We start from the raw sequence: 26,552 nt of genomic DNA, 5'->3' as shown, positions 1-26,552 counted from the left end.
TAAGATTGGGGGGAGAGGTATTAGACTGATTCATGGATACCACTAATTGTGTGTCGTCGGCATAGGTCACGATATCTAGGCCAAACGAACGCACAATGTCTGCCAGAGGTTGTAGGTATACATTAAATAAAGTAGGGCTCAAAGACGAGCCCTGTGGTACACCTTGCTCAAGAGGCCAGATTTTTGAGTGGGCATCGTTCTCGACTACCTCGAAGGAACGGTCCTCCAGAAAAGATTGGAGCCATGTTATGGCCTTCCCTGTAATTCCTATGTGACGTAGGCGGTCAAGGAGGATGCTAGTGTTGACGGTATCGAAGGCGGCACTGAGATCAAGCAACATAATTGCTACAGTGCCGCCTTGATCCATCTGTTTCCTAGCCATCTCCGTCACAGTCAGAAGGGCCGTTTCTGTGCCTGGTTTTGGGCGGAAGCCTGCTTGGGAATCGTGGAGCAGGAGGTTATGTTCCAAGTATTGAGTGACGGACGCATTAATATGTTTCTCCAACAATTTGCTAATCCAGGGAAGGAGTGAAATTGGACGATAGTTAGCCATGTTATCAGGGTCCAAGGTTGGTTTTTTTAAGAGTGCTCTAACTTGGGCGCGTTTCCATGCTGTTGGGACTGTGCCTGTGGTGATAGAGGAGTTTAAGATTTTAAGGATCGTAGGCCTAATGATGTCTTTAATTTTAAGTAAATGAAAAGGGGGGGCCGGATCGGTAGGTGAGCCAGATTTAATCTTCTGCATCAGAATATCTAGTGACTCCTCATTGAGTAGAGGAAACTCATCCAGCGTATAAGGCGCCAACTGTGGTAAAGGGGGACTTTTGGGTGGTTTAAATGTGGCGATGATATTCTGTATTTTTTTGTAAAAATATTCAGCCTGATTATCACAGCGTAGTTGGATTTTGCTGGGGTCAAGAGGAGTAGTGGGGATGTCAATGAGGGATTTAGCAATTTTGAAGATTTCCCTGGATGAGTTTGAGGCACTAGTAATTATACTTTCAAAGTACAAGGCTTTTGAGTCACTAATTTCTGCCTTGTATTTTTTAATTGCCTCTTGGTAACTAAGTTTGTCCAGATTTTTGCGGGAAACTCTCCAAGTGCGTTCCAGTTTCCTACAGCCTCTTTTCAGCTCTTTGAGTTGAGGAGTGTACCATGGAGAATTTCTTGATTTGGTTTTTTCTTTGAGAGTTTTCAAAGGTGCCACAGAGTCAAGAGCTGTACACAACCAATTAGTGTAAGTGTCATAAAGTAGTGTGGGATCTGTTCCCAATTGGGAAGGGGCCGGAGATAAGGATTCGATCCACTGGTCTACCGAGATTTTTGACCATTCTCTCCCCTGCTGAGTAGTACGGGTAACGACTGGTGCTGGGGTAGCTGCTGTCCATTGTATCGGAACCAGGTGGTGATCTGTCCAGGCCAGGGGCAGGGGTGTCCCTACCTCTAGCCTATGGTCATTGCTAAATACCCAGTCTAAGAGATGACCTTTTTCGTGAGTGGGTTGGAAGACCTTCTGTGTGATTTGAAGGGCTGCCAAATCATCTACTAGAGACCTGGCGATCGTATTACTGGGGTCATCCAGATGGATATTAACCTCTCCCAATAATGAAAAATGGGGACAGGTGATCACTGATTCAGCGATCTTTGAATGGAGCGAGTCCAGGAAATCTCCTATTTGATGTGGAGGGCGGTAAATCAGAATTCCTGAAAAGGTTGTAGTAGGATTGAAGTCTAGGGAGAAGTGCATGCTTTCACAGTTAGATATCGAGGACGGGCTGATCCTGCATTGGTAGTGGTTTTTGACGAGAATGGCCAGTCCCCCATAAATACATTCCTTATCAGCATGTCTCACCTAATGAGATACACGACCACCAAAATGCCATAGAAAGGAGGAGCAGCACCCAGGACTCTTAACTGGGTAGACAATCTGCACCTGTATCAACCCACCTCTACCAAAGACCTAAACAGTGACATCAAAAACCTGATTGAATGGATCACAAAATGCACTTACTCGTTGGCACCTCGTGAACACAATGCATAGAGAATAATGTAGATACAGGTCAGCTGGTACACTGAGGAACTCCAAGCAGCATTGCAAACAACTGGAAAGAAAATATGGAACAAACCACCTAGAAAACAAAAAATAAGACAGCCCTAAGATGCTACCACCAACAAATCAAAAAATAAGTTGGCCCTAGACACCAGCAGAAATAAACCATTACAATTACCAAAGACTTTACTTCATCAGTCGCCACCACCAAATACTTCATTCCCTCGCAAGAATGATGTCAAACTTCTCAGAAGTCTTCAGCGACAATATCTAAGCCATATACAATTGCAACCCTCAATTAAACCCTTGCACCCTCTTCTCTGGCATAACCTGAAACAGCCATTGAAAACCTGCAAAACCTGAAAGGTTTTAGAAGTCAGAATCGCTAAATGCGCACTCCCAACTGTGAACGCATCAATGTAAAGTGTATTGTATGAAGGTGGTGCAACTGGGTGAGTGAGAAACCTTTGGAACCACTCCGCAGTTAGTAGAAAGAACTACCAACCAAGGAAATAACAAGAGTACCCTATGCACTCACATAGAATTAATCAAAAGTAGTGTCACAATCATAAGACCATGTACAAAAACAAAGCAACAGAAAATTGTAGAGTTCTCCAATGGTAGAGTGGTCAGATGCAATCCTTTATTGTGTATGACAGCCAGCCGACACGTGTTTAATCGCCTATGCGAATCCTCAGGGCTATCCATGGCTGTGTAAGAACCAGGAGGTCGCTCTGCTGGTTATACTTCCGACCCAGCAGGGCCCATAACCTTTCGATGTAAGTGTTCTGGGAAATGACGACGACACTCTAAATGGGTAAAAGAGGTGTATCCATCCGGAGTCAAGTGAGAGTTCGATAAGGAAAACCAAAATTTCTGTCGAAGTGTCTTGTGTGCGTGAATGCAGAGAAGCAGCGTACTCCCTGGTCACCGTGTTCCTGTGTGGACCACTTCGATTGAACCCTTGCACCCTCTTCTCTGGCCTACACTGAAAAGCCATTGAAAACCCCCTACCTGCCTGGGAAATACACACCACATAAAAAACAGCCAGCATTATGAGAATAGTTTACTTAGGGGCACCTACAGACTCCCCCCCCCCCCCCCCCCCCCAACCTCATCTACAACACGGGAGCTGTCCCTATCAGCAAAGTCCTCACCCATATCATGAAAACCTCCATCACTTTTGAGAGATTCCTGGCTACATGGAAACGTGTGATGGCCAATGCACTGCTATAGAAACCTTTGACAGACCCCACGCAACAAAAAAACTCTGTCTCAACGCAAACCAGCTCGTAGACCTAACACGATCCGGTGTCCGGCCAAACCACAGCACAGAGACTGCCCTCCTTACAGCAACCGACGACATAAGGATGATCCTAGAACATTGAAAGACCGCATCCCTTATACTACTTTACCTCTTCTCCGGCCTCAGCATGGTCTCCCACTCCACTCTGGTCAGAAGACTACATGAGACCGGCATAGAATGACGCACCCTCAACAGGATTTGTTCCTGTCTCACAGGAAGAACACAGAGTCAACCTGCCGTCTTACACATCGAAAGACAAGAACCTTCTATCTGGAATACCTCAAGATCCATCCCTCAGCCAACATTCAATATTTACATAGCGGACCTCATCTGATCGTACAACATCAACATACTCTCCTACGATGATACTCTCCCTGTGACCAGCCCCCTATTAAAAGTAACAACTTCGCCACATGCTTAACTGCAGTAAGCTCGTGGATGAAATGCAACTGCCTTAAATTAAACACTAACAAAACTGGAGTGGAAAGCTACCAAAGGGTACATGAGAATACCAGGAAAACGTTTACCACTACAGATACAGCATCAAGACTCGCACTAAACCTACCTCAACACATTCACATCACCCTACACCTCAGAACTGCACTCAGAAAGTCATACTGGGTCCTTACCAGTCAGAGGAGGTTGAGATCTCAAAGGGGGTGCCACAGGGCTCCTGCTTGAGCCCAACGCTTTTTAACATCTATGTGGCACCCCTAGCTAACATCATGAGATCTCATGGGTTTATCCCTGTATCGTATGCAGACGATACTCCACTCCTCTTCCCGTTTAAAATCATGACTCCGGAGGTGCGCAACTCCTTTGCACGGGGAATGAAAGAGGTGGCACATTGGATGGCAGCAAATTTCCTTCAGTGTAACGTCTCTAAGACTGAGGTTATGCTCTTTGGGGAAGCCAAACGATTATGGACTCCTGACTGGTGGCCTCAAGATCTAGGCCCAGTCCCTGTACCTAGAGTAGTAGTGAAAGACCTAGGAGTTAAGTTGGATCAGGAGCTTGCCCTTAAACATCATGCTAATCAAGTTGTAAGCTCCTGCTTCCATGTTATTGGCCTTCTCCGACGGGTATTTCTCCTGTTACCCGATACAACAAGGAAAACACTTATTCAGTCGCTAGTGCTGAGCAGACTGGATTATTGCAATGGTTTGTTGCTGGCCGCCAATGAGGGGGTCATGGCAAGACTACAAGTCGTGCAAAATACAGCTGCACGGCTGGTTTTCAATGCCCCAGCCCGTACTCCCTCAATGCCACTATTAAACAAACTCCACTGGCTCACTGTAAAACAGAGGGTGTTGTTTAAAACATGCTGCACCATCCACAAATGCCTCATTGGCAAAGGTCCTGACTATCTGACCAAAAAGTTCATTCCCTATACCCCCTTAAGGTCCCTGAGATCTGGAGAGCAACAATTGCTGTGTGTCCCCAGGTTTTGGAAATCTAGACAAGGGGGAAGGGCTTTGTCAGTAGCTGGGCCAAAGCTCTGGAATGATCTCCCCTATGACATCAGAGTTTGTAAGGAACATTTTCCTTTTACGAAAAAACTAAAAACTTTCTTGTTCAATTACTAACTCTGGTAGGGCAATTGATATACATTATACAGGGCTTTTGTTCACAGATGTTGCCAAAGGCGCGGAGATACTCCTTAGGGAGTCGAGTTCCTAGCGCGTTACAAGTCTGTAAATAAATAAATAAATATGGAGGTTCATATAGCACGTAGAGGACTTGCTAATCTAAACCCAGGATCATCCGCCACGGAATATTCAATCATCACTTCGTTATAGCTATGTCACCCAATAGTATAGTTGCTTATCAGAGATCTCCTGCCCGCTGTCAAAAATGGTTGTGTACATTTAGGATAGGAGATCCTAGGACACCACCGTACTATAGGGGGGATCGAGTCACAAGAAGAATCTGAAAGTCCTTTTGTTGGGGTATTTTGCAGTATATTTAAACATATAGTAGCTGGGGCACGGAAATGATTGTAAACAGTCCCCCTGCCCTCAATATATTCAGGGCTTTCTTTAGGTAGCCTCGTGTTTCTGTATACGGAATAGTAGTTCAGTTCCCTACTTAATTGCAGATCCTTTGTGCTTTATACCCAAGTATTTGAAATTCTCAGTAACCCATTGGAGATTTGCAGCGTGCGTGGTCTTTGGGTGCAGACCTATCAAAAGGATGTAGGTGGGTCTGAAGTTCTGAAGCTTTACCAAACAAGGGCAGAGGGTATATTAGTCGTGGAACAGAGAGACACGGTTACTGAACATACAACAGCATGTACTTGGCGAACAATGGCGCTCTGTGTTCAACTATTGTTGTCCATCCCAGTCCTTTGTTGAAGATCCCCTCTTACCTTCCAAGTATCCTTAAAGCCTTCATTGAGGCCACCATTACAGCCTGTTGCTATAAAAGCTATTAACTTTGCTGAGTGGGCACCATGGTGTTGTGCCTCCTCAGCTAAGTATATTGCTCTCATACACAGGGAGTTTACGTAATGGGTTTCCATATCTGAATCCTCTGTGTCTCACATCACTGCCCCGGTGAGGAACATTTTGTGGTGGTAGTCCTCTCTAAGTAGTGCGTGGGTGGGCCGCCAGGTCAAAGGTTTGTGCCAGGGGATCCAGCTTTATCTCACAGTGAAAATCGTCAGTTTTCTCCGCCTTGAAATGGAACTGGGGTACCACAGGTTTGAAGGGCAGTAGAATGCCGATTTACAGCAGTTCTTTAATTCCACTGATCTTGAATGACCACCTTTGTATTTTGGCAGTCATCAGGTATATTTTATATAGGAAGTTAGCCAAAATGTACTTCTTTAACTATTAAATTACTGTTCAGTAATCTAGTTCTAAAATTAATAAAGTCAGTATTACATTAACACTCAGAATTATTAATTTTAATCTTCTGTTGACTTGGTTCAACACCGTTGGTCAAGTTTAGCTTTAATATGTATGTTCACATACACCTGAATAATTGATTCAGGGCTCATGGCACAATTTTACATCTTTTCAACATTTATAAAATGAGGATGAAGTTGAAAGTATTAGACTTGCAGAAAGTTTCAACAATAATGTATCGTATCTTCCTGCTGTAGATTGTGGTGGACATGATCCGTCAGAACCACTCAAGAAGAAGCATTTTTATCTTAGCGAACAAATTCTTCCCAAATTCTGACCCTGCGGTGCATCCTCATGCGGTGAGTTCCTCATTGTTTGTATATATGTTTCCGTGCTTCACAAATGTGTTATGTTATACATGTGCAACTAAAGAACTAGAGTGCTGATTTGGAAAATGACATAATACTTGCACTCAATTAACACTGTAAACAAGCAGGATGAGACTGGTTGTTTCCTAGCAAATGCTGTTGAATATATGCAGCTTGGATGGTGGGGGGGGGGGGGGGTGGAAATAGCACCAAAGGACCTTTTTTAGCAAGACCTTAACAAGTTTCTTTTTTGAGCTTCAAAAGAGAATCATGAGGGTTGGCGAGATTCGAAATAGACAGGCTGCCTTCACAGCTCTGTTGAACACCTCCATCATTACAGCTATCCTGACAGTCACTGGGTTTGGGATGGTAGTATGTTATGGTTACCACTGTCCACTCATGCTGTGAAATGTTGGAGTGTCACTGTTCATTGTGTGACGCTTGGTGAGGCACGAGTTCAACAGACATTTAGATTGTTTCTTGGCTGAGCAGAATGCTGCAGACAAGGGCTTCGATTTCAAATAAAACTGTTCTTCTTACTCTTGTTTCACATTTTAACAAATAGGATGGTTTTGGACCCCTAGTGACTTCTATTTCATTATACATGGAAATTGGTCTAGAGCACACCTGGAGAGGAACGACAATCAGTGCAATGTACTAACATAAGGTCAAAGTGTTGAACCTTTGAGTAGCCTGTTCGCGTGAGGCTCTGGAATCTGGGAAGGTTCCTTTTGTACATATTTTTCTTTGTTTGGGACACCTTTTTCAACAGTGCCGTATGTATCAGCTTGATAAATGTAGTGTGTGTATTGTGATCTGCTAGTAAGACCTCCGCTTTCGAGATCTCCAGTGTTCTAGTTAAAGGGTGTTTCTTCATACGTCTCTCATAACAACCACTCAATCATTCATTTCAGCTGAATGGTCAAGTAAAAATTTGAAAACCGGTTCTCCCGTTTGGCTTGAGATCTGCAACTGGTGCAGTCTGTGCTACTGTCTTCCTATTGTAAGCCATATTAAGTCAGTTAAAAGGGAGTGTAGATCCTTGGAAATCTTATGTTGTAAGATCACAAGTGTATTGTTGAAATATTAGGGAAGCCTTGGCAACGTGATCCTTTTCAACAGTTTCATTCTACTTGTGAATGACAGTGGAAAGCACCTCATGGGGAAAACAATCCTCATAACACTATTAGAGATTTAAGTATGTTACAGCATAATACATTCTCCCCAGGATATTTAAACATGGCAGTTAACCAGCAGCGCACGTGATTTTTTTACTTCAGTCATCTCAGTATGGTACTGGACAGAATTTACTTAAGTTCATTCATAATAAACCTTGTATATCCTTAATTGGACCTCGTATCACTGATCCAATGGGATATAATCTGTGTATGATGATGATGATATGTTGTTTTCTCAACTTTGCTACTCCTGTCAAACCCTTCTTACAGAACAGGCCTATGAGTCGCCACCAGTAAAAAGAAGTGTCATTGTTAACATATCCCCATTTTCACTGACTACATACATCTCCCATGTACAGACATGTGCCATGAAACGAACACACCGTTTTTAGGTCGAGCCTAGGCAGCGCGCGTGCGTTGTCTGTAAGGCCTGGAGTAAAAAGTATACCGAGATTAGTCCTGCCTACTTCCTGCTTTTGTTTTCTAGCTCGTTATTGGTTGGTGTTACCTATACATCGCTTCCGTTTTCTAAAAATATGCACTTACCGACTACAGTTATCTTTCGCTACTAGATGTTTAGGGGTTTGGTTTGGGGCTACTTCCTTTATTTTGTGTTAGGGATATTGTAACAGTACTGCGCCTAGCACGGCACCCGCTTTCATGTCTGTGCTTGTTTAATCGTGGCAGCCGCTGGCAAAGCAGCCGGGACAATGGCGGTGGCTTGTTCTTTAGCCAACCACGTCTCTGTTTACTTAAGCACAGTGCAGCACTACTGCATGTGCTGTGCTACTTCAGTGCCGGCTGCACTGCTTTATACTTTTTAATCACTTGCTTTATGCCAATGTGCGCCCGAAATAGAAGCTGCACTTCCTTTTTCAAATATGCTTGCTTCACGGCTGGCTGCGGTGCTTTCATTGCAGTGGACCAGGATTCACAATAGCCATATGCATGAGTGGTACCAGCAGCTGCACTCTTGTGACCTGGGAAGGGCATGTCACAACTGCGTGTTCAGAAGTTGTAGAGACTGCTACAGCGAGGAGTACTACAAAGTATTCCGAAGCTCCATAGGCTATAGCTGCTTCCCGCTCGTTTCTGTTAGTGTCAACAGGTTTTTTTTTTAACCTGTGCTTTCTAATTCATGGCAACCGCGTGCTTTTCTTTGTATGCGGCTCGTATTTACCCTAAAGTATTTTTTTATAAAGCGGCCCCAAGCTTTCACTTTAATGGCTATTACTTTTTAATTATGCTCTTTGCCCCCCTCCCACCCCGAGGCCACACAAAGCCGGTGGCGTGTTAAATCTGCGGAGGCCGTTGTTCTCCTCCCTTTTTTTCCGGACGCGGTGTCTGCTTTACAGTGTTTGCGTTTTGCCCTCGCCGTCCATGCCTCTCCAGCACACATGGCACTACCTCTACTCTGGTTGCTACCAGTACTCCTGCAGCCCAACTCCCGCCTTTACTGCACCAGGAGGGCTGACTTCTTTAAGGAGACTGAGATCCTAACCAACTGCCTCAAAGAAAGGGGCTTGCAATTGGGATTACTCCAACGGGAGAAGGCGGGCCTGGTATTGCCCCCGTGACTCCTTACTACAGGTGAAACTGAGGGCTACAGCACAAGAAAACCTCGTGTGTGTCACCACCTTTAACCCTAGGAGCAGCGAAATCAAGAAGAAAGTGAAAAAGTATTGGAACTTGGTTTTAAGCAAATTAGGTACTATGGATGAACCGAATCTTTGCATTCAAGGGAAAGAACATCAGACTTTGTGGTCAAGTAATACTTAGAACCACCCAAACCACTAGACATTAGTAGTCAACTTAACCCCCTTGACTGGCCATTACAAATGTGGCCGCTACAAGGCTTGATCCCAAACAGTCGACGGTACCTCACTCACCCACCAAAATAGGACTTACAATCTCCCACTACATACAAACTGCAATAGTATGAATGTCATATACGCAATCCAATGCCCCTGCGAAAAACTGTACGTTGGTCAGACCAGGCAGAAGGTGAAGGCTAGGGTGCTCCAACGTATGAGCAGCGAGGTGTAGAGTACAGGGGGCCCCATTGGTTGAGCACTTTAATGAAATGGGGCATCAACCTGACAGCCTTAAGTGGTGGGTAATAGAAAAGATACGACCACACTCAAGGGGCGGGTCACTTGTCATGTCTTTAAATCTCAGAGTGTAGATGGACAAGTGTTTTTAACACTGTTGAGAATGGGTTGAATGAACAGGAAGAAACTTTCAGACAAATGGGGCAGTTGGAAGGTTGAGGTTATACTTTCCTCCGCACCCCGTTAACCTTTATCTGCTGTTTTGAACGATGTGGTTTTACAATTTATTGAGGTTTGCTCTCTGGTTGGTCCCATCAGTCAAGAAAATCCCCCTCCTTCCCTGTTCTTTTTTTGAGGCACACCTTTTAAACACCTCAGACAGACACAAACACAAGGCAGTGGGAATCCTCAATGTACCTGACATTTCAGTTATATGCATCCATTTTTTTTTTAAACTTCTGTTTATTGTTTTTCAGGTTAACCGGTTCAATATTAGCATCTTACATCCATGTGAAATGCAAATCAGGTTCATTTCAACAGTACATACATTTCTTGACTTCTCTAGCAAATCACATTGGTGGTATAACATTGTAGTGATTACTGCACTTATATTAGGGTACCTGGACATCCTGTTACTGCATCTCCTTACCATTTTTCCATATTACTTCTCATTCATCTAAGTGTAACTGAACATCTATATACGTAAATGTCTGACGCATTTTGTCCTCTACTACAGTCGGCAGCGTTAGGCATACTTATTATCATGATCTTCCCCCTTCATCCCATCTTAATGCTAAGATCGCACTCTTATTTCACTCCATACCATAATACCCTGTATCCCATTAGTTCTCGTCTCTCGGATGGGCAATCAAGTAGCACTGCAATGGGGCCCATATATCCCTGGGCCTGGAGGCTATGGGTAGCAATTCTGCATAGGTCGTAAGTCGCTCCTGGCACATTATCAGGTCAGCAATCCACTCCTTGAACTTGGGTGCCCGCCCCTTCCCCATCGGCAAGCCACCCTCCTTTTGGCCATTAGGAGCACCTGTGCTGCAAATTTACGGTGTTCAGCCCAGTAGGGCTATCAATGGCGTAGCCTCTACACGTGTATATATCATTAATCGCAAAGCCTGAAACACTTGATCCCAGTATTCTTTCACCTCAGGGCAACCCCATGCTAGGTGTAGGAAATCAGCCCCGCTGCATGACATCTATCACACCTATCCTCCTCTCTCAACTTGAATTTGTATATCTCGGCCGGGGTATAATATATCCTGTGTAAGAATTTATAATGTATTATCCGGAATCTGCTTCTGGCCGATACTCGTTCGGTTTGCAGACAACACCCCTCCCATTGCTCGTCTGTCAGGGCTTGTCCAAGTTCCTCGTCCCATTTTGTGCGCGACAATGTGCGTGGTAATGACTTCTGTGTATGCACCGTTTTATATATCAGTGAAACCAGCCTTTTAGCCGTATCTCTCCCTAGTATGAGTTGTATTGGGGCAAGCGCTTGTTGTTCTGCCGGGAAATCAGGAGTAAGTGATCGTATCCCTTGCCGCAGTCTAATCTACACAAAGACATCTAGTGGTGTCTTCTGAGCATTTTGGAACATGTGGGCGATATTGCGGAATTGGCCTTCATGATGCAGGTCACCCCAGGTACAAATGTGGGTCCGCTGTTGAAAGTTTCGAAAAAAACCCTCCTGTAATAACGGCATGTCAAGGTGGTAAGTAGGAGGCATCAAGGGCGAATATAACATGGGAGCATCCAGCATGTGTCTTATGTGTTGCCATGCTGCTATCGTGCATGTGAAGGCGTTGGGCGTTCTGTCTCTGTTTTTTACTGGTGTATATAGTGCTCCTATTGGCGTGGGATGCACAAGCCAATGTTCCGCTACGACTTGAGGTCTATATCTCGGCTGTTTCACCCAGAACCAAGAGTAGCGGGCTTGCGCACACGTATAATAGAGCTCGAAGTTCAGTATTCCAAATCCCCTCCCCCCCCCCCGAAAGTAGGGTCGTGTCATTACCTCCCACTGTAATCTAGGTTGCTTACCCCCCCCCCCCCCCCCCCCCCCAGACAAGGCGTATCAGCTCCGACTTAAGTGAGTTATAAAATTGTGTTCCTGGATAATACGGGATGTTTAAAAAAAGATACAACAGCTGGGGGAGTACCACCATTTTTATCAAGGACGCTCGGCCCGCCATGGAGAGGGGTAGCACCACCCAACGTGTGACAGTCTGCTATTTGAGTTATGGCTGTCCCATAATTCATCCTCATAAGTTCCTCCTTATCTCTGGTGACTCTTATCCCCAAATACTTCAGTTCCTCCTCACAACACTCCAGGGGATAATCTAGCGAGAAGCGCGTCGTGGCTGCTGTCAGCGGGAAAATGCTAGATTTCCCCCAATTTATCTGGATTCCCTGAAAGCTGCCCAAACACTATGAATTCTCCAAGTATCGGATTTAGGTTTTGCTGTGGGCCCCGAATGTAAAGAGTTATATCATCTGCATATAAGGATACAAGTATTTGGCGCAGGTTACAGCGTAACGCCTTATCATTGGGGTGCTGACGCAGTTTCCCATCCAGCGGCTCCACCGCAATGGCAAAAAGTAATGGGGAGAGAGGACACCCCTGCCGGGTTCCCCTTGTAATGCTAAAAGACTGTGATGTACGACCATTTACACGGACCCTGGCCACTGGCAAGCAATATATCCGCTTAATCCATGACAAGAACAGTGGGGGGAAACCCATGCGTAACATTACCCCAAAAATATGGTCCCATTCTATGGAGTCGAACGCTTTGGTAGAGTCTAAAAAAATTGCCGCTAGCGGGAGGCCAGGCAAAACCTTATTTAAGACAGCAAATAACGTCCTCAAATTGTGGGAGGTAGCCCTGCGAGGGACAAAGCCTGATTGATTGGGTAGAATCAAGTTCTCCATTAGCAATCCCTGGCGCGTCGCAAGCAATTTGGACAGAATTTTAGCATCGCAATTCAGGAGTGATAGCAGTCTATAAGAGTCGCATTGCTCTAATGCCTTCCAGCGATAGTATTATGCTTCCTTCATAGTGGCAGGCAGGTGTCCCACCTCCAGCGCATCCTCATACACTTCCCTAAGTATAGGGGGCCATCAAGTCTACTTACTTTTTGTAGAATTCTGCAGGGATGCCATCCGTCCCTCTGGCCTTTCCAGCCCCATTGCCTCCCGCACCCCGTCCAGTTCAAATGGCGCACATAAAAAGGTCCTCTGCACATCGCTAAGCCAGCCCAGCGACACATCCCCCAGAAAGCCATCTAGATCGAGGCCACTCGTTCTAGTTGTGGAATAAAGCTTTTTGTAATGACTCAAAAAGGCTTTAAGTATGTTAGCTGTATCACGGCATGCCACCCCTTCCAGATCCTCCACTTCCTTTACATAGTTGTTGCAGCGGGGTTGTTTCACCTTTTGCGCCAATGCCTTCCCAGGCCTATCTCCACCATATTGCCTGGCCACCCAATATTAACCCCGAAACCTCGCTACCCTTTGTGCTTCCTCCATGTACTCTGTGAGCTTATCTCTAAATGTAGCTTGTGTCAAGCCCTTCGGGTCCCTTGCAAGTTCCGATTCCAGTATTTTTAAGGTCTGTTTCTAATGTCCGCAGGGTGTTCTGTATATCCCTTAGAACTCCGGACCCCTTAGTTATACAATATCCCGTATTGTTATCTTAAATGCTTACCAAATAATCTCAACACTATTCACAGAGTCTTTATTCCGCTTAAAATAGTCACTTATCTCCTCCCGCAGCTCCTCCTGGAACACTGTGTCAAATAAGATAGGGGCATGGAGTCGCCGAGGCTGTGTGGTGTGTTAAAGTCTGCGGAAGAGAGCACCAGCACTAGCTAAGTGCTTCACTTCAGCTATCGTTGGGCCATCCCTCTGGATACTAAGTAGTAGTCTAGTCAAGCCCATGACTGCGCCTGCGATGTAAATTTTGTACCTTCTTGTGCATTTGGGTGTGTATGCCACCAGGCATCAGTCAACTGGTAAGCAGAGATGATGTCTCTCATCACCGTCTGTGTCTTAGTGTAATGGTGTGGCGCGGGGTGTGACCTGTCCATACTGGGATAATATGTAACATTAAAGTCGCCTCCCCAAATGAAATGGGTAGAGTCCACCTCGAAGACCTTAGTCCACAGTGTATAAAAAAACCCCTTCTCATCTGTGTTCGGCCCTTAACAGCATGCCAGCGTGACGGATTTAGATCCCAGCCGGCCCCACACGAGACAATACCTGCCCTCTGAGTCCCAGGAGGCTTCCTCCAGCCGAAACGGCAACAGTTTCCTTATCAATATCGCTGTACTCCGTGCATATGTGGAATAAGAGGAGAAGATTCTATGTTCTGCCCATTTACTGGCGAAGGTGTTAGCTTTTGACGAGCAAAATGAGTCTCCTGCAGCATAGCGTTATGCGTGTCTAAGTATGACAATATATGCCTCTTCTTTCTGGGATCGCCCAGTCCCCTTACATTCCAGGTTATAATGTTTAGTGTATCAACGTTTGCATCAGCCATGCTTTCCAATCACTACCTTCATCCTGATTGTTGTCCAGGCAATACTTCCCCAATCTGGTATATGACCATATACATTTGATGTGGCACACTTTTGATGTTGCTCAACGTCCCCTCCCGCCGTCAATCTGCACCCGAGGGGTAAAGCTCTTGCGCAAATATTCTCACATAACAAACAGCCCAACTTCTACCCCGGCCCCCACCCACTGGAGCAACCCAAACTTGCTAGAATCCATAACCCTCCCCGCCTCCCCAACCCCCAACAGTCAAGAACTTTTTCATACCCCCTGCACATAATGTGCCGTGTTCATCCATAGGGGAATACCCATTGGGGGACATTTCTAGTCGGCAACGCATATACTCCTCACCCCTCAAGAAGCCCTAGTTTGTTGTTGTGCCCAGGCTCTATTGGGGGGGGTGTGGAGCCTGTAATGCGTTACTACTAGATCAAATGAGTCAACTGGTAATGTCTCACCTCTTTTCAGCCACAGAGTTTGTTATTACACATCAATCTAAATATTGTCACCTTATAGTGTAGAATAATGTCTTTAGAAGAGTCTCATTGCGAATTATCTTCAGCTCTTGTGGAGTTGGATTGCTGCGAAGACCCCTGACCTCCTCCGCTCCGATTCATACGCTTCACTGACCGGAGAAAGTCCTCTGCTTGCTGCGGATTAGTAAAGAAACGCTGTTTTCCCGGATATGTAACCCTGAGTCTTGCTGGGTACAGCAGCGCATAGTCAATTCGTGCCGCACGCAGTTTCTTCTTGAAGTCTATAAACTTGCGCCTCTCCTCCTGTACTATGGGCGTAAAGTCCGTGTATATCGAGAACGTGTTTCCATCATATGTCAGCGTCTGCTTATTTCTTGCTGCACGAAGAGCCACTTCGCGGTCTCTATAATTCAGCAATCTCGCAATGATGGGCCGTGGGGGGTTACCAGGTGTCTGCCTTGGTCTAGGGGTTCTGTGAGCCCGTTCAACTATGAACTGCGTGGAGAATGACTCCTTGCCAATGGCCGCCAGTAGCATTTTTTCGATATACTCTTCCGCCCTGCCAGTGTTGGTCGATTCTGGAATTCCAATCACGCGGATGTTATTGCGTCTACTGCGGGCCTCCAAGTCCTCATTTTTGGCTTCAATTAAGAGCTTATCCATTCTTGTGAGTTGTGCTGTGTGGCTGGCAGAGGTGTCGTCATTATCGGATATGTGCCTTTCTGTCTCTTTGATGCGTTCTTCATGGCCTTAAAGTTTGTGAACTATAGCATCCATCCCAGACGACATGCGATCCACTTTGTCTACCACTGTCGCAAATCCATGCTGCACCTCTTGCAAAATACTGTGCATATCCGCTGCCTGCGAGGTAGCCCCGTCACTGGTATTTTCCGCACTTTGAGTTACGATCATCTTGCGTGGGCCTGTTCACTCTCCTCTCCGTTTCAAAATTTAATTTGGGTTGTCTGGTGTCAGGTTTCCCCACGTCGCCCACAGTGCACAGTTCCAAGTATATGTTGTGTTAATTCACCAGCAGTTTATCGCTCTCCTTGCAGTCGGTGTCGGACTGGGCTCGAGAATGCTAGGACGCCTCAGTACAGTGGCCCCTAGTCTCTCAGAAGCTGTGTGCACAAGCCCTGGGTCGCACTATCTTGCCCACTTCTGTCGAGGTTCACTGCTGCTGGCTTTGGGTCCAAACCTCCGCTGCCTACAGGAGCCACCCTCCGCCAACTAGGTCTCCGCTTTGCGGTGACTGAATATCTCTGGGGATCAAGGAGGCAGCATGGGGGCAGCTTTGGGTAGACCAATATCTCCTAGGAGAGGGTTGCGCCACCTTTAGGGCTCCCTCACTCGTTCTGGCTTCTGGCTACTCCCTGTCCTTCACCCCCAAACCGAAGCTTCACCCCCAAACCGAAGGCCTGTCTGCTCCTTTCCCAAAGTGGCACTCCTAGTGGGAGTCAGATTCACTATACAGCCCCCAGTGTTTCACGATATGGGCATAAACATAGAAGCGACTCACTTTCGTGCTTCCAGCTCCTCATAGTAAGCAGCTGGAGGGGGAGGGCACTTCCCCAGCGCTCCTATTCAGTTCAACACTCTCCATATGCCCTCCTAAGGCCTCTGGGTACGAAGCCTTTTCCCGCTTTCTCAGGATTCAAATGTTCACTACTAGTGCTCCACACGCCAGCAGCACGGTGCACAAAGAGCACACATACAAGATTAACTATCCATCCGAGCTCACCAAAAAAAACGCCAAACGCTTCAAACACAACTTCCTGAAGACCCACCCCGAAACCCCGTTTGTGGACACCTACTTCTCGCTAACTAATGGGGCCACGAGCACTGATATCATCTTCTACACCCCACGCAGAGCACAGTGGAGGAAAGTGCTCCGCGCCTCCCTCACCATCTCCACCTCTAGAAAAACCGCGCATGGCCTAACACTCTCTATTACACCATCCCAACTGTTCCCGGGCAGAGCGACCATCTCCATCTATAACAATGGGATTATCTTATTCCAATCCACTGATAGATACCTTGATCTACTCGACAATCTGTTCCCCACCTTCCTAAATCATATCTCCAACAGGCAGTCCGCCACGCCTAACACCACGGGTTACTCAACACCCCCCAACTCCAAGCGTCAATACTCACAGCAGAGGAACATCTCACACCTCTCCCCTCTGTCCAGCGCGGTACTCAGTTACACACCCGATCATACTTCCCAAAATCCCCCAAGCACTGGCCAAGTTCACCCCCCCCTCGCACATTCCCCATACCCCCACCCTCCTCACCCCCCACCTTACGACTCCTGCGAATGTCTCAGATCCCACTGTAATCGATCACCCATCCGATCTCACTTCCCCACACCCCTCATGCACGGCCGAATATCACCCCCATCACAAATACCATATACCCCCACCCTCCTTACCCCCCATCCCCCACCTCACACGAGTCTCACAGAACACACCCACACCGCACTGAGCATATCTCTCACGCCCCCCTACACGACCAACTCTCTCCCTCTCCCCCCCCCCCCCCCCCACTCTCACTCCCCACTACACCACCCCACCAGCCAGACTCACGGAACACTCCACCTCCCTCAACCCAACACCCTACCCTCTAGCCCCCCCCACTCTTAGCCCCCACCATCCTAATGTCACCCCTTCCTTCTCCAGCCTACACTCATCCCTCAACTCACCTGCGCCACCTTCCTCCTGCGCCATCACCTATGCTACTAACCTCCCCCTGTCCTCATCCACGCCATCCCCGCCCCTTGCTCACAAACTCTCTCATCCATCTACTATGGCCACATAGCCCTGTACCCCACCTTCTACGGCCGCAGAGCCATGTACCATCGCGTGCACATCCCGCCCCACGCGTCCCACTGCCCACCCTTTTGCCCCACTCAATGACGCACCCACTGCTCTCACTCCCAATACCATCCCCAATCCTACTCTGGACATGATCATATCCACCCTCCTACAAGTCAAAGAAGATCTTCACTCCATCAAAGAACTTCTGTTCACATACCCCAGACACCCCCTACCCTTCACATCTGCGCCCAATAAGTACACCACTCGCCCCTCAAACCTCTTCACTCATCACTCCCCGCGCTCGCCCTCGATCCCCGACCGCAAGGCCACCGGCCGCCCCCGTTGCACCCTACACCCCCTCTCTGACCGAGACTTGCATACTCTACTCCGCTCATATGGCCCAGGTCCCACAAAACTCCCACCCACTACACACCTTCCCATACCCACGATTATCACAAATCCCCTCAGGCCCCCCACACGGAGCAATAGAAGTTCCGTCACCTGTAATCTCAGAAAAGTACCCCTCGTCCTAGAACACTCACCCACTCTCTTCACCCCCAAACTAAAGTGTATCCTGCTCAACTGCAGATCGGCCCCGAGACACTCCGCCAGCATCGCGGATCTCGTATCATCAATGGACCTCGATCTAGCCATTCTGATTGAAACGTGGTTAACTGAAGCCTCCACACCTATAATGGACATATTAGTCCCCCCCAACTATCACATTATTAGACTCGACAGAGATGGCAAGACGGGCGGGGGAATCGCTTGCATCTACAGGAGCAACCTCGTCATCACTGAAGGTCCCTCCCCCTCCCTCTCCTCCTGCGAACTCATCTGCCTCGATATTACTAGCGAGTGCAAACCTGTGTGTTCCCTTCATGTTATCTACCACCCACCCAGGGACAACCTCACCTTCTCCCAACAAATCATGGACACGATATCCACCAACGCCGGTCGACAGATCAATCAAATATACTTGGGAGACTTCAACCTCCACTGGAACGACCAGAAAGACGCTGTGGTGAATAGTCTTAAGACTTTCCTCAACGCGCTTGACCTCACCCAAATCTGCAACCGTCCAACACATGTAAAAGGCTCTATCCTTGACCTTATCATCGCCAAAGAAGACTCTACCCAGCTGGAGGCAATCGAACCCTGTGATTGGTCAGACCACCACATCATCACCTTCTTCATCAACGAAAAGGTCAAACTTAACCCGGCTCAACCTGCCAAAACTAAGATCTGGAAGAGGGACATGAAGAATCTTAACCCAAACTCCTTGCCTGCCCACACAGGCAACCTCCTTCTTCCCCCGACGGGCGTCTCTGATGTGCATTCACTGACCGACCACTACTAAACTATGTCTACAATAATCAATGAAGCCGCACCCCTGCAAATGAAGAGTCGCCACCAAGAACTCGAACCCATGGTATGATGGTAGACTCAATGAGGACAGACGTGCTATGCGCATGGCAGAGCGCACGTGGAGATCTGACCCCTCAGCACGGCACCTTAGAGCGCTTAAGAGTAAGAGAAACGCTTACTTCAGAAAAATCAAACGATCAAAATCAGGCTTCTTTAGCCAACAGCTGGACCAAGCAAAAAACCGACCAAGAAAACTGTTCGAGCTAGTCAAAACCCAAACCAAGACGCAGCCTCCACAACCTAACCGCTCAGCAAAGGATATTCCAAGTTGCGAAGACTTCTCTGCTTTCTTCAAGCAAAAGACCGACAACATAAGGATTGATCTCATCAACGACGTAAGTCGATACTCCTGCTCCATAGGCATAACTAACACTCAACCTAAAAACAACGCTTCATGGACGTCCTTTGACACCTACACTGAAGAATCAATTCACAAGCTGCTCGGCAACCTGAAACCCGCCAATCACCTCACAGACCCCCTACCTGCCAACGCTGTTAAAGCCCTCACCCCCATGCTCCTCCCACTCTGGACTAAAATCATCAACTGTTCCTTGCAACAAGGAGTCATCCCAGACTCCCTCAAAATAGGGCAGGTCACGCCTATACTCAAGAAACCCACAGCCGACCCGGCCGACCTAAACAATTACCGACCTATCACCAATATCCCCACTCTGGCCAAATTGCTAGAAAAATGTGTACAACCCCTCCTGATCCTTTTAGACCTCACTGCGGCCTTCGACACCCTTTCTCCTGCGGTATTAACATCTCGCCTAAGGGAAATTGGGGTCTGCGGGTCTGCTCTGGGACTTCTTTCCTCTTTTCTCGACCACAGAGAACAAAGGATAATGCTGGGCTCATTCCTATCTCCATCCCTGTCTGTGCAATGTGGGGTCCCCCAAGGGTCAGCGCTTAGCCCTACCCTTTTTAATATCTACGTAACCCCCCTTGCCAGACTTATCAGATCTTTTGGGATGGAGGTAGTGTCCTATGCGGACGACACCCAGATCCTAGTCTCTCTCTCCCAGCCAGCTACGTCAACTGCCGCAAATTTTAGATCCTGCATGGAGGCAGTTGGCCAGTGGATGATCCACAATTCACTAAAGCTGAATGGGGAGAAGACGGAGGTGATGGTTTTTGGAGGAAAGGAATCGATCTGGTCGGCGGAGTGGTGGCCGGATTCGCTGGGTGCATGTCCCGAGCCCACCCTGTCAGCTAAAAACCTGGGAGTTATGATCGACCCCAACCTCAGTATGTGCCAACAGGTCAACAGGACTGTTTCGACCTGCTGGGGGATTATCCACACACTGAGGAAAATCAGGCATTTCCTGTCACCCCAGGCAAGAAAGCAACTTGCTGTCGCTTTTCTGGGCTCGCGTCTGGACTACTGCAATGCGCTGTATGCAGGGTTGAACAAGAGTCATCTACAGCGCTTGCAGGTGGTCCAGAACGCGGCAGCGAGATTTGCTCTTGACCTACCTAAGCGTGCCTCTGCCACTGAAGCCCGAAAACAACTGCACTGGCTCCCCGTTGAATACCGGATCCGTTTCAAATCCTTGTGCCTGGTGTATAAAGCTCTTGCTAAACCCAACCTTACAAGTATGGGATCCATTCTCTCTCGGCACAACCCTAGTAGAAATCTTCGTTCCGGTCACAAACTCCTCCTCTCTGTACCTCGTGTCAGAAAAGTAAGATGGGGAGGTAAGGCCTTTTCCTTTTTGGCACCCAAGTGGTGGAATGCCCTCCCTCTCGAAGTAAAATCTAGCCCCTCTCTGCAAACTTTTAGATCTGCGCTCAAAACTCATCTTTTCATACTTGCATACCCCTAGTGGCATTCTGCATTAGTGGCATTCTATATTCTGTATATTTTCTGTTTATTGATTTTGATAGGCGCCTTGATACCTTCGGGTTTAGTCTGCGCAATACAAATTGCTTAATAAATAAATAATAAATAAATAAAACACATTGAGCAGTTTGACCTCCTCAACCCTCACCAATCAGGATTCAGAGCAAAACATAGCACGGAAACGGCTATGACACACATAATTGATGACGCCCTCCAAATCCTTGATCACAACGAGTCCTGCCTCCTCATCCTCCTTGACCTCTCCTCTGCATTTGATACGGTCAAACACGAGAATCTACTGGAGCTGTTAAACAACAGAATGGGCATATCTGGGACGGTTCTCAAATGGTTCACTTCCTTTCTGCACAACCGGTCTCAGAAGTTCAAGATCAACAATGCATTGTCCTCGCCTGTGCCCGTAACACTAGGCGTCCCACAAGGCTCCTCCCTATCGCCCACACTGTTCAACCTCGTCATGGAACCACTCACCACCTTGCTTCAAGCATCAAATGTACACTTCCATATGTACGCAGATGACACTCAGCTCTACCTCAAACTTCAATCCCCTGAAGACATCAAACTTCTGAATGCCACACTAAGAAACACTCAAGCATGGCTGGCCGACAATCACCTTAAAATAATTGCTCTGAAAACTGAGTTCCTTCTGATCTCACCTCCTGCGAAAAAGGCCATCACCCAAACCTGGCTCAATCATCTAACCGCACTAAATGTCCACCCCACCATCGTGGACTCGGCGAAATCCCTTGGCATCACACTTGACTCCAATCTCGACATGCAGCAGCATATTAGCAAAGCAACCAAGGGTGCCAACTTCCAAATCAACACGCTGAGAAAACTCAAACCCTTCCTACCACCCAAGGACTTCCGAACTGTTGTACAAGCCCTAGTCATTCCTCGCATAGACTACGGAATTGTGGCTCTCAGCGGGCTCCCCCTAACAACAACGGCGCCCCTACGAGCCTCCTTGAACGCGGCCGCAAGGCTCATCACTGGTTCAAGAAAACACTCACACATATCCCCTGACCTAAAAGCCCTGAACTGGCTGCCGTTTGAAGCCAGAGTACAGCTGAAAATTGCCTGTATGACACATTCGGCCGTACACCACAAGGCACCCAACTACCTCACTCACAAACTGACTATATCAGGAGGCTCAAGATCCAACAGAAGCACAAAGAATCTCCTCCTGAAACCTCGCAGATTCCGGAAGGAAAAAACATACAAACGCTCCTTCTCAGGAATGGCACCCAGGATCTGGAATGCACTCCCGCCAGAAACTAGGCTTATCCCCTCCTCTGTACTTTTCAAGAAAGAGGTAAACGCCATCCTTATGGCTAAGTTCACCTGAACCCTATTGCTACTGGATCAATGACCGTACAGGGCTCCTAGTCTACCGGCTACCTGATTGCTTATCTATATTAGACTCTTATACGACTGCTACTGGACTAAAATCATAGCACGGATGCCTTAATATTTGTTTCCAGATTGTTTACTAGGGATGTACACTGTGACCTGAGTGCCCTACTAACTTGCAATCCATTCACTACTGCCTATTATTCCGTTCTCAACAGTGTGTTTACTCACCCTCTGGGGTGCTATAATCTTACTCGAATCGTCATTGCACGGCTTCAATATTATTGCTTCTAGATTGTTATTAGTGTGCATACTCTTGTGCAAGTACTACCCTACTTTGCAACTCACTCCCTACCGTATATTACACTGTTTTCAAAAGTTTGTTTCCCTACCTACTGTTTCTGTAAAGCGCTCTGATATCTGCAAAGATCTTGTTCGCGCTATATAAAACTCTAAATAAATAAATAAAATAAATAAACGCTTTTACAGGCTCCCTCTCACTACCCACGGGGGTTCTGGCGGCGGTCCGCACTGTTCCCGCTGTCGGCCGCTGCAGCTATGGTCCCGCCATGACCGTGCACAGATCCTTCCCGCAACTACCCGGGTGCCAATCCCGGCTTTCGCCGCCTCTCCTACCTCTGCTCACAGCAAACATGTGCTAGTCACTCACTTCCCGCAGATCCGGCGTTGGAGCCGGCAGCATCCAATCTCTCCGCTCTTTTCAACGAGTGGAAAGGTCAGTTAGTCCTATAGTGTGGCAACGTTACAGCGATTTTGTAGCTCATTTGTCCCGGATAAATTAAGGATTTTTATTCCAGGCAGCAGGAGCCTCATGTCAGTGCGGCCATCCTGCTTGCGTGCCCTTTAGCGCCCCCAGTTATATGCATCCTTGAAATTGTTGACAGTCCTCAACAATTTGACAGCGTTTGAGAAGAGTGATTGCATTTCTGCACTTAATAAGTGTAGTGCAAACAAGCCATCTATCACCCGTGTGTAAAGTCGGCTTCAGGAATTAAGAAAAAACATCAAATGGTAACTTCAGAATAAATCTGTACAGTTGTGTGATAAACTATGTCAAGGAGTATTTGACACTGAGTTTTGAATAAAAAGGAAAATTAATAAAAAGTGAGTCTTGTATTCCATAGCCACGGTCCATAGACTGTGCGATGCTTATGCCCTTTCGAGATGGAGACCTCAGGGGACCTTGAAGTCTGCTTGGGTTTGAGCAGAGAGCAGAAAATTGTGTACTGTTGTATTTTGTACAGTGGTCAGGAAATTCAAATAAGAAATGGGGGTATCCAAGATTGGACTACAAAAAGAAGAGGGAAAACCAGAAGTCATTTGCTCCATCTAGGCTCCTAGGTTTGAACCAACATCACCATCAACATCAGAACTGTTCCAATCCTGCTACAGCACAGAAATGATCTGAAAATCTACCCATTCAGTGAATATAGGCTTTGCTACCCTCGAACATTCTGCTCGACTGTAAACCATCCTTACTCAGGACTCACATTCTTACATAAAACACCATTGCACCTCAGCTAGCATTGCGCTTGATATATACCGATGAATGTATACATACATGCATACATACACATGCAAATAGAGAAAAATAAAAATATACTTTTCTAACTGAAATGTATTGATCTTCATTGTATGCACTCTCATGACGCAGGATCTTTTGCTGTTTCGGAAGAAAGTTAAGACCTGGCTTTTCCCCAGTGTGTAATCGGCAGCTCGGCCCCTTGTAGCTTGCTCTCCAACTTCTTACCGTGTTCCAGCGCCAGGATGCCCGTAGGTAATACTTATAAGGCCCCAAAGGCGAGACTGATTGCATTGCAAATGCTTGTTTAATTCAGACAATACACCTTTAACCTCAACCAGAAGGTCCAATCCCACAAAGTGTGTCTAAATTGTTTTCCCTGTCAAAAAATGTGGACACTGGTTGAAATTAGTCTTCTTATAAAGTGGTGTCGAATAAATTACCAAAATAAAAGGCCTCCATGCCAGCATCTTCCCCAAATATTTTACAGTCAAGGCTTAACATGCAAAGAGGATGGTATAGGGCCTTGCCCAGGGAGCTATTTGGTTTGGGCAGTACTATGACAATCTATAATGTGGTTGGTTTGAATAACAAAAGAGGGTCTTGACTCAAAACTCAGCAAGGCTGAGCCAACAATGAACTGAGGAAACAACAAACTTGCCTATACTGAGAAGCTATTTTTTAGAGAACAACCGTTGTTGAAGCATACATGAAAAAATAGCATGAACACTTGCTTTTTGAATTGCAACTTTTACTTTAATTCTTTTTTGAAGACTATTGTGATTTTTAGTCTTTTTTATCTTTTTAGTGCATGGGAGTACAAAAACATGAAAAATATTATACATTTATATACAAGTAGAAAACAAACATTGGTATGTACATAGTTCAGACAAACTCACACTCAACACATTCTTGGCCGTCCAATCATAACAAAACCACATTCATACTGGTCCCAGTGTCATGAAACAGTTGTGTAAATACAAAACAATCTTATTTGCTGTTTTTTTACACGTTAATCAAACTTTTTCAAAATTTGAAAAAAAGAGAAGAAAGAAATCTTTCAATTAGTTGACACATTCCATATGAAAAAAGAATGACAAGGGACCGGGTCGGGTCGACGCGTTTCGAACCCTGTAATTCTTAGGGTTCTCTTCAGGACCACAGTTTAACTACAAAGAAAGAGAAACAATCGTCACTAACCAAAAACTAAGAGATCGACGTCTCAACCATTGCTCAGTTTCCCTCAGCCTACCTCAACAAGTGGGTCAAGGCTCCACAGAAAGCAAGAGGAGACAGATGCATTCCAAGTGGAGGGGGAGCGAAAGATGCTGAAAGAAAAAGGTGTACTCAATCTCACTGTGCATTTCACTCATTACTGTGCCTAGGCTAGTGTTGTTTCAGAGCGGGTCTGCGCGCTTACCTTAAAAGCGGCGCGTGTTCGTTCTAAGGGTGCTTCCCAGTCGGGTTGCGCTCGGTCCGGTGGTATGTATGTATGTATAAAATATTTTATTACGCGCTCTGCTACTACAGAGTATCCTGGCGCGATATGTGAGCTAAAACAGTGCCAAACCAAAGAGAGAGGAAAAACAGCTAGATGCTGAGTTTAAAAAGGTGAGTTTTCAATCCTTTCTTAAATTCTATCAGTGTCGCTGACGCTCGCAGAGAGAGCGGCAGGGTGTTCCAGGCTCGGGCTGTTTGGACAGAAATAGACTGACCACCCAATCTCACATATCTGAATTTAGGCATGTCCATCAGAAGGAGATTAGCTGATCGAAGTGCTCGGCGAGGGGTATAGAAAAGGAACCTTTTGTGCAAATATTGTGGTCCCTGTTGGTGCAGGGCACGAAAGGCCAGAACCAAGGATTTAAACACAATACGCTGTGCCACTGGAAGCCAATGGAGCTTTCGGAGATAAACAGATGCGCTAGCTCTTTTTGGAAGAGAGAAGAGAAGTCGAACCGCCGCATTCTGAATAATCTGCATTCGGTTAATGAGGTATTTAGGGAGACCACTAAAGAGAGCATTGGCGTAATCCAGCCTTGATAGGATCAGAGCACGCAGAAGCGTCTCTTTTGCTTCCCTGTGGAGCAGTGGAAGGAATCTTTTTAGTGACTTGAGGGTCAAGAAACAGGTCGCCGTAAGTTTTTTTAGGTGTGCTTCAAACTTAAGATCCTGTCCAAACCAGACCCCCAAGTTTTTAGCCAGGCCTCCAAGAGAGCTGGGGCAAGCAAAATCGGACGGCCAGATGAGATCCTTAAAATTGGCCGGAAAATTGCCATAAAACAACAGCTCAGTCTTGTCCTCGTTGCATTTAAGTTGGGCTAAAAGGAGCCACCGAAAGACGTTGGATAGACAAGAGCGGACGGTTCCGGCGTCACCAAGGCTGGGGAATGAAAATGCGGAGATCGCGGGTTGCCGTCAAGCGTGGGTGGTCGCATGGGCAATTGCTGGATGTCGGCGCTCACTGGCGCCAAGGTGTTATGCTTACCGTGATTTGTGCTCCGGTTCTAGAAGTCTGAAATTGTTCGAAGTACTCGCTCCTCACCCTGCAGTCAATGTCGAGTTACTGAAGCCTCACTGCGGTGTAGCTTATGGGTGTGGCTTAGCCCCGGGGGGTGTTGGGAGTTGTAGTGCTGTTGATGATGTGCCAGAAGGATTATGGGAGATGAAGTCCTCTATCCAAATTCAAGAATTGGTTTTTATAAA

The 26,552-nt window shown here is 46.7% G+C and overlaps 1 protein-coding gene across 1 annotated transcript in view; it reads left to right on the top strand.

Annotated features, from left to right (window-relative positions):
- Nucleotides 1–26,552, top strand: part of TINF2 (TERF1 interacting nuclear factor 2) — a 200,047-nt gene that overhangs the window by 21,751 nt on the left and 151,744 nt on the right. Inside the window, exon 3 of the mRNA XM_086923732.1 lies at nucleotides 6,463–6,564. Coding sequence (XP_086779858.1) covers nucleotides 6,463–6,564 — 102 coding nt within the window. The remainder of the gene's footprint in view (nucleotides 1–6,462; nucleotides 6,565–26,552) is intronic.

The sequence above is a fragment of the Lissotriton vulgaris genome, chromosome 5, assembly GCF_964263255.1.
Source record: "Lissotriton vulgaris chromosome 5, aLisVul1.2, whole genome shotgun sequence".
Classification (NCBI taxonomy): Eukaryota; Metazoa; Chordata; class Amphibia; order Caudata; family Salamandridae; genus Lissotriton; species Lissotriton vulgaris.
This window is presented reverse-complemented; position numbering and strand designations above follow the sequence as displayed.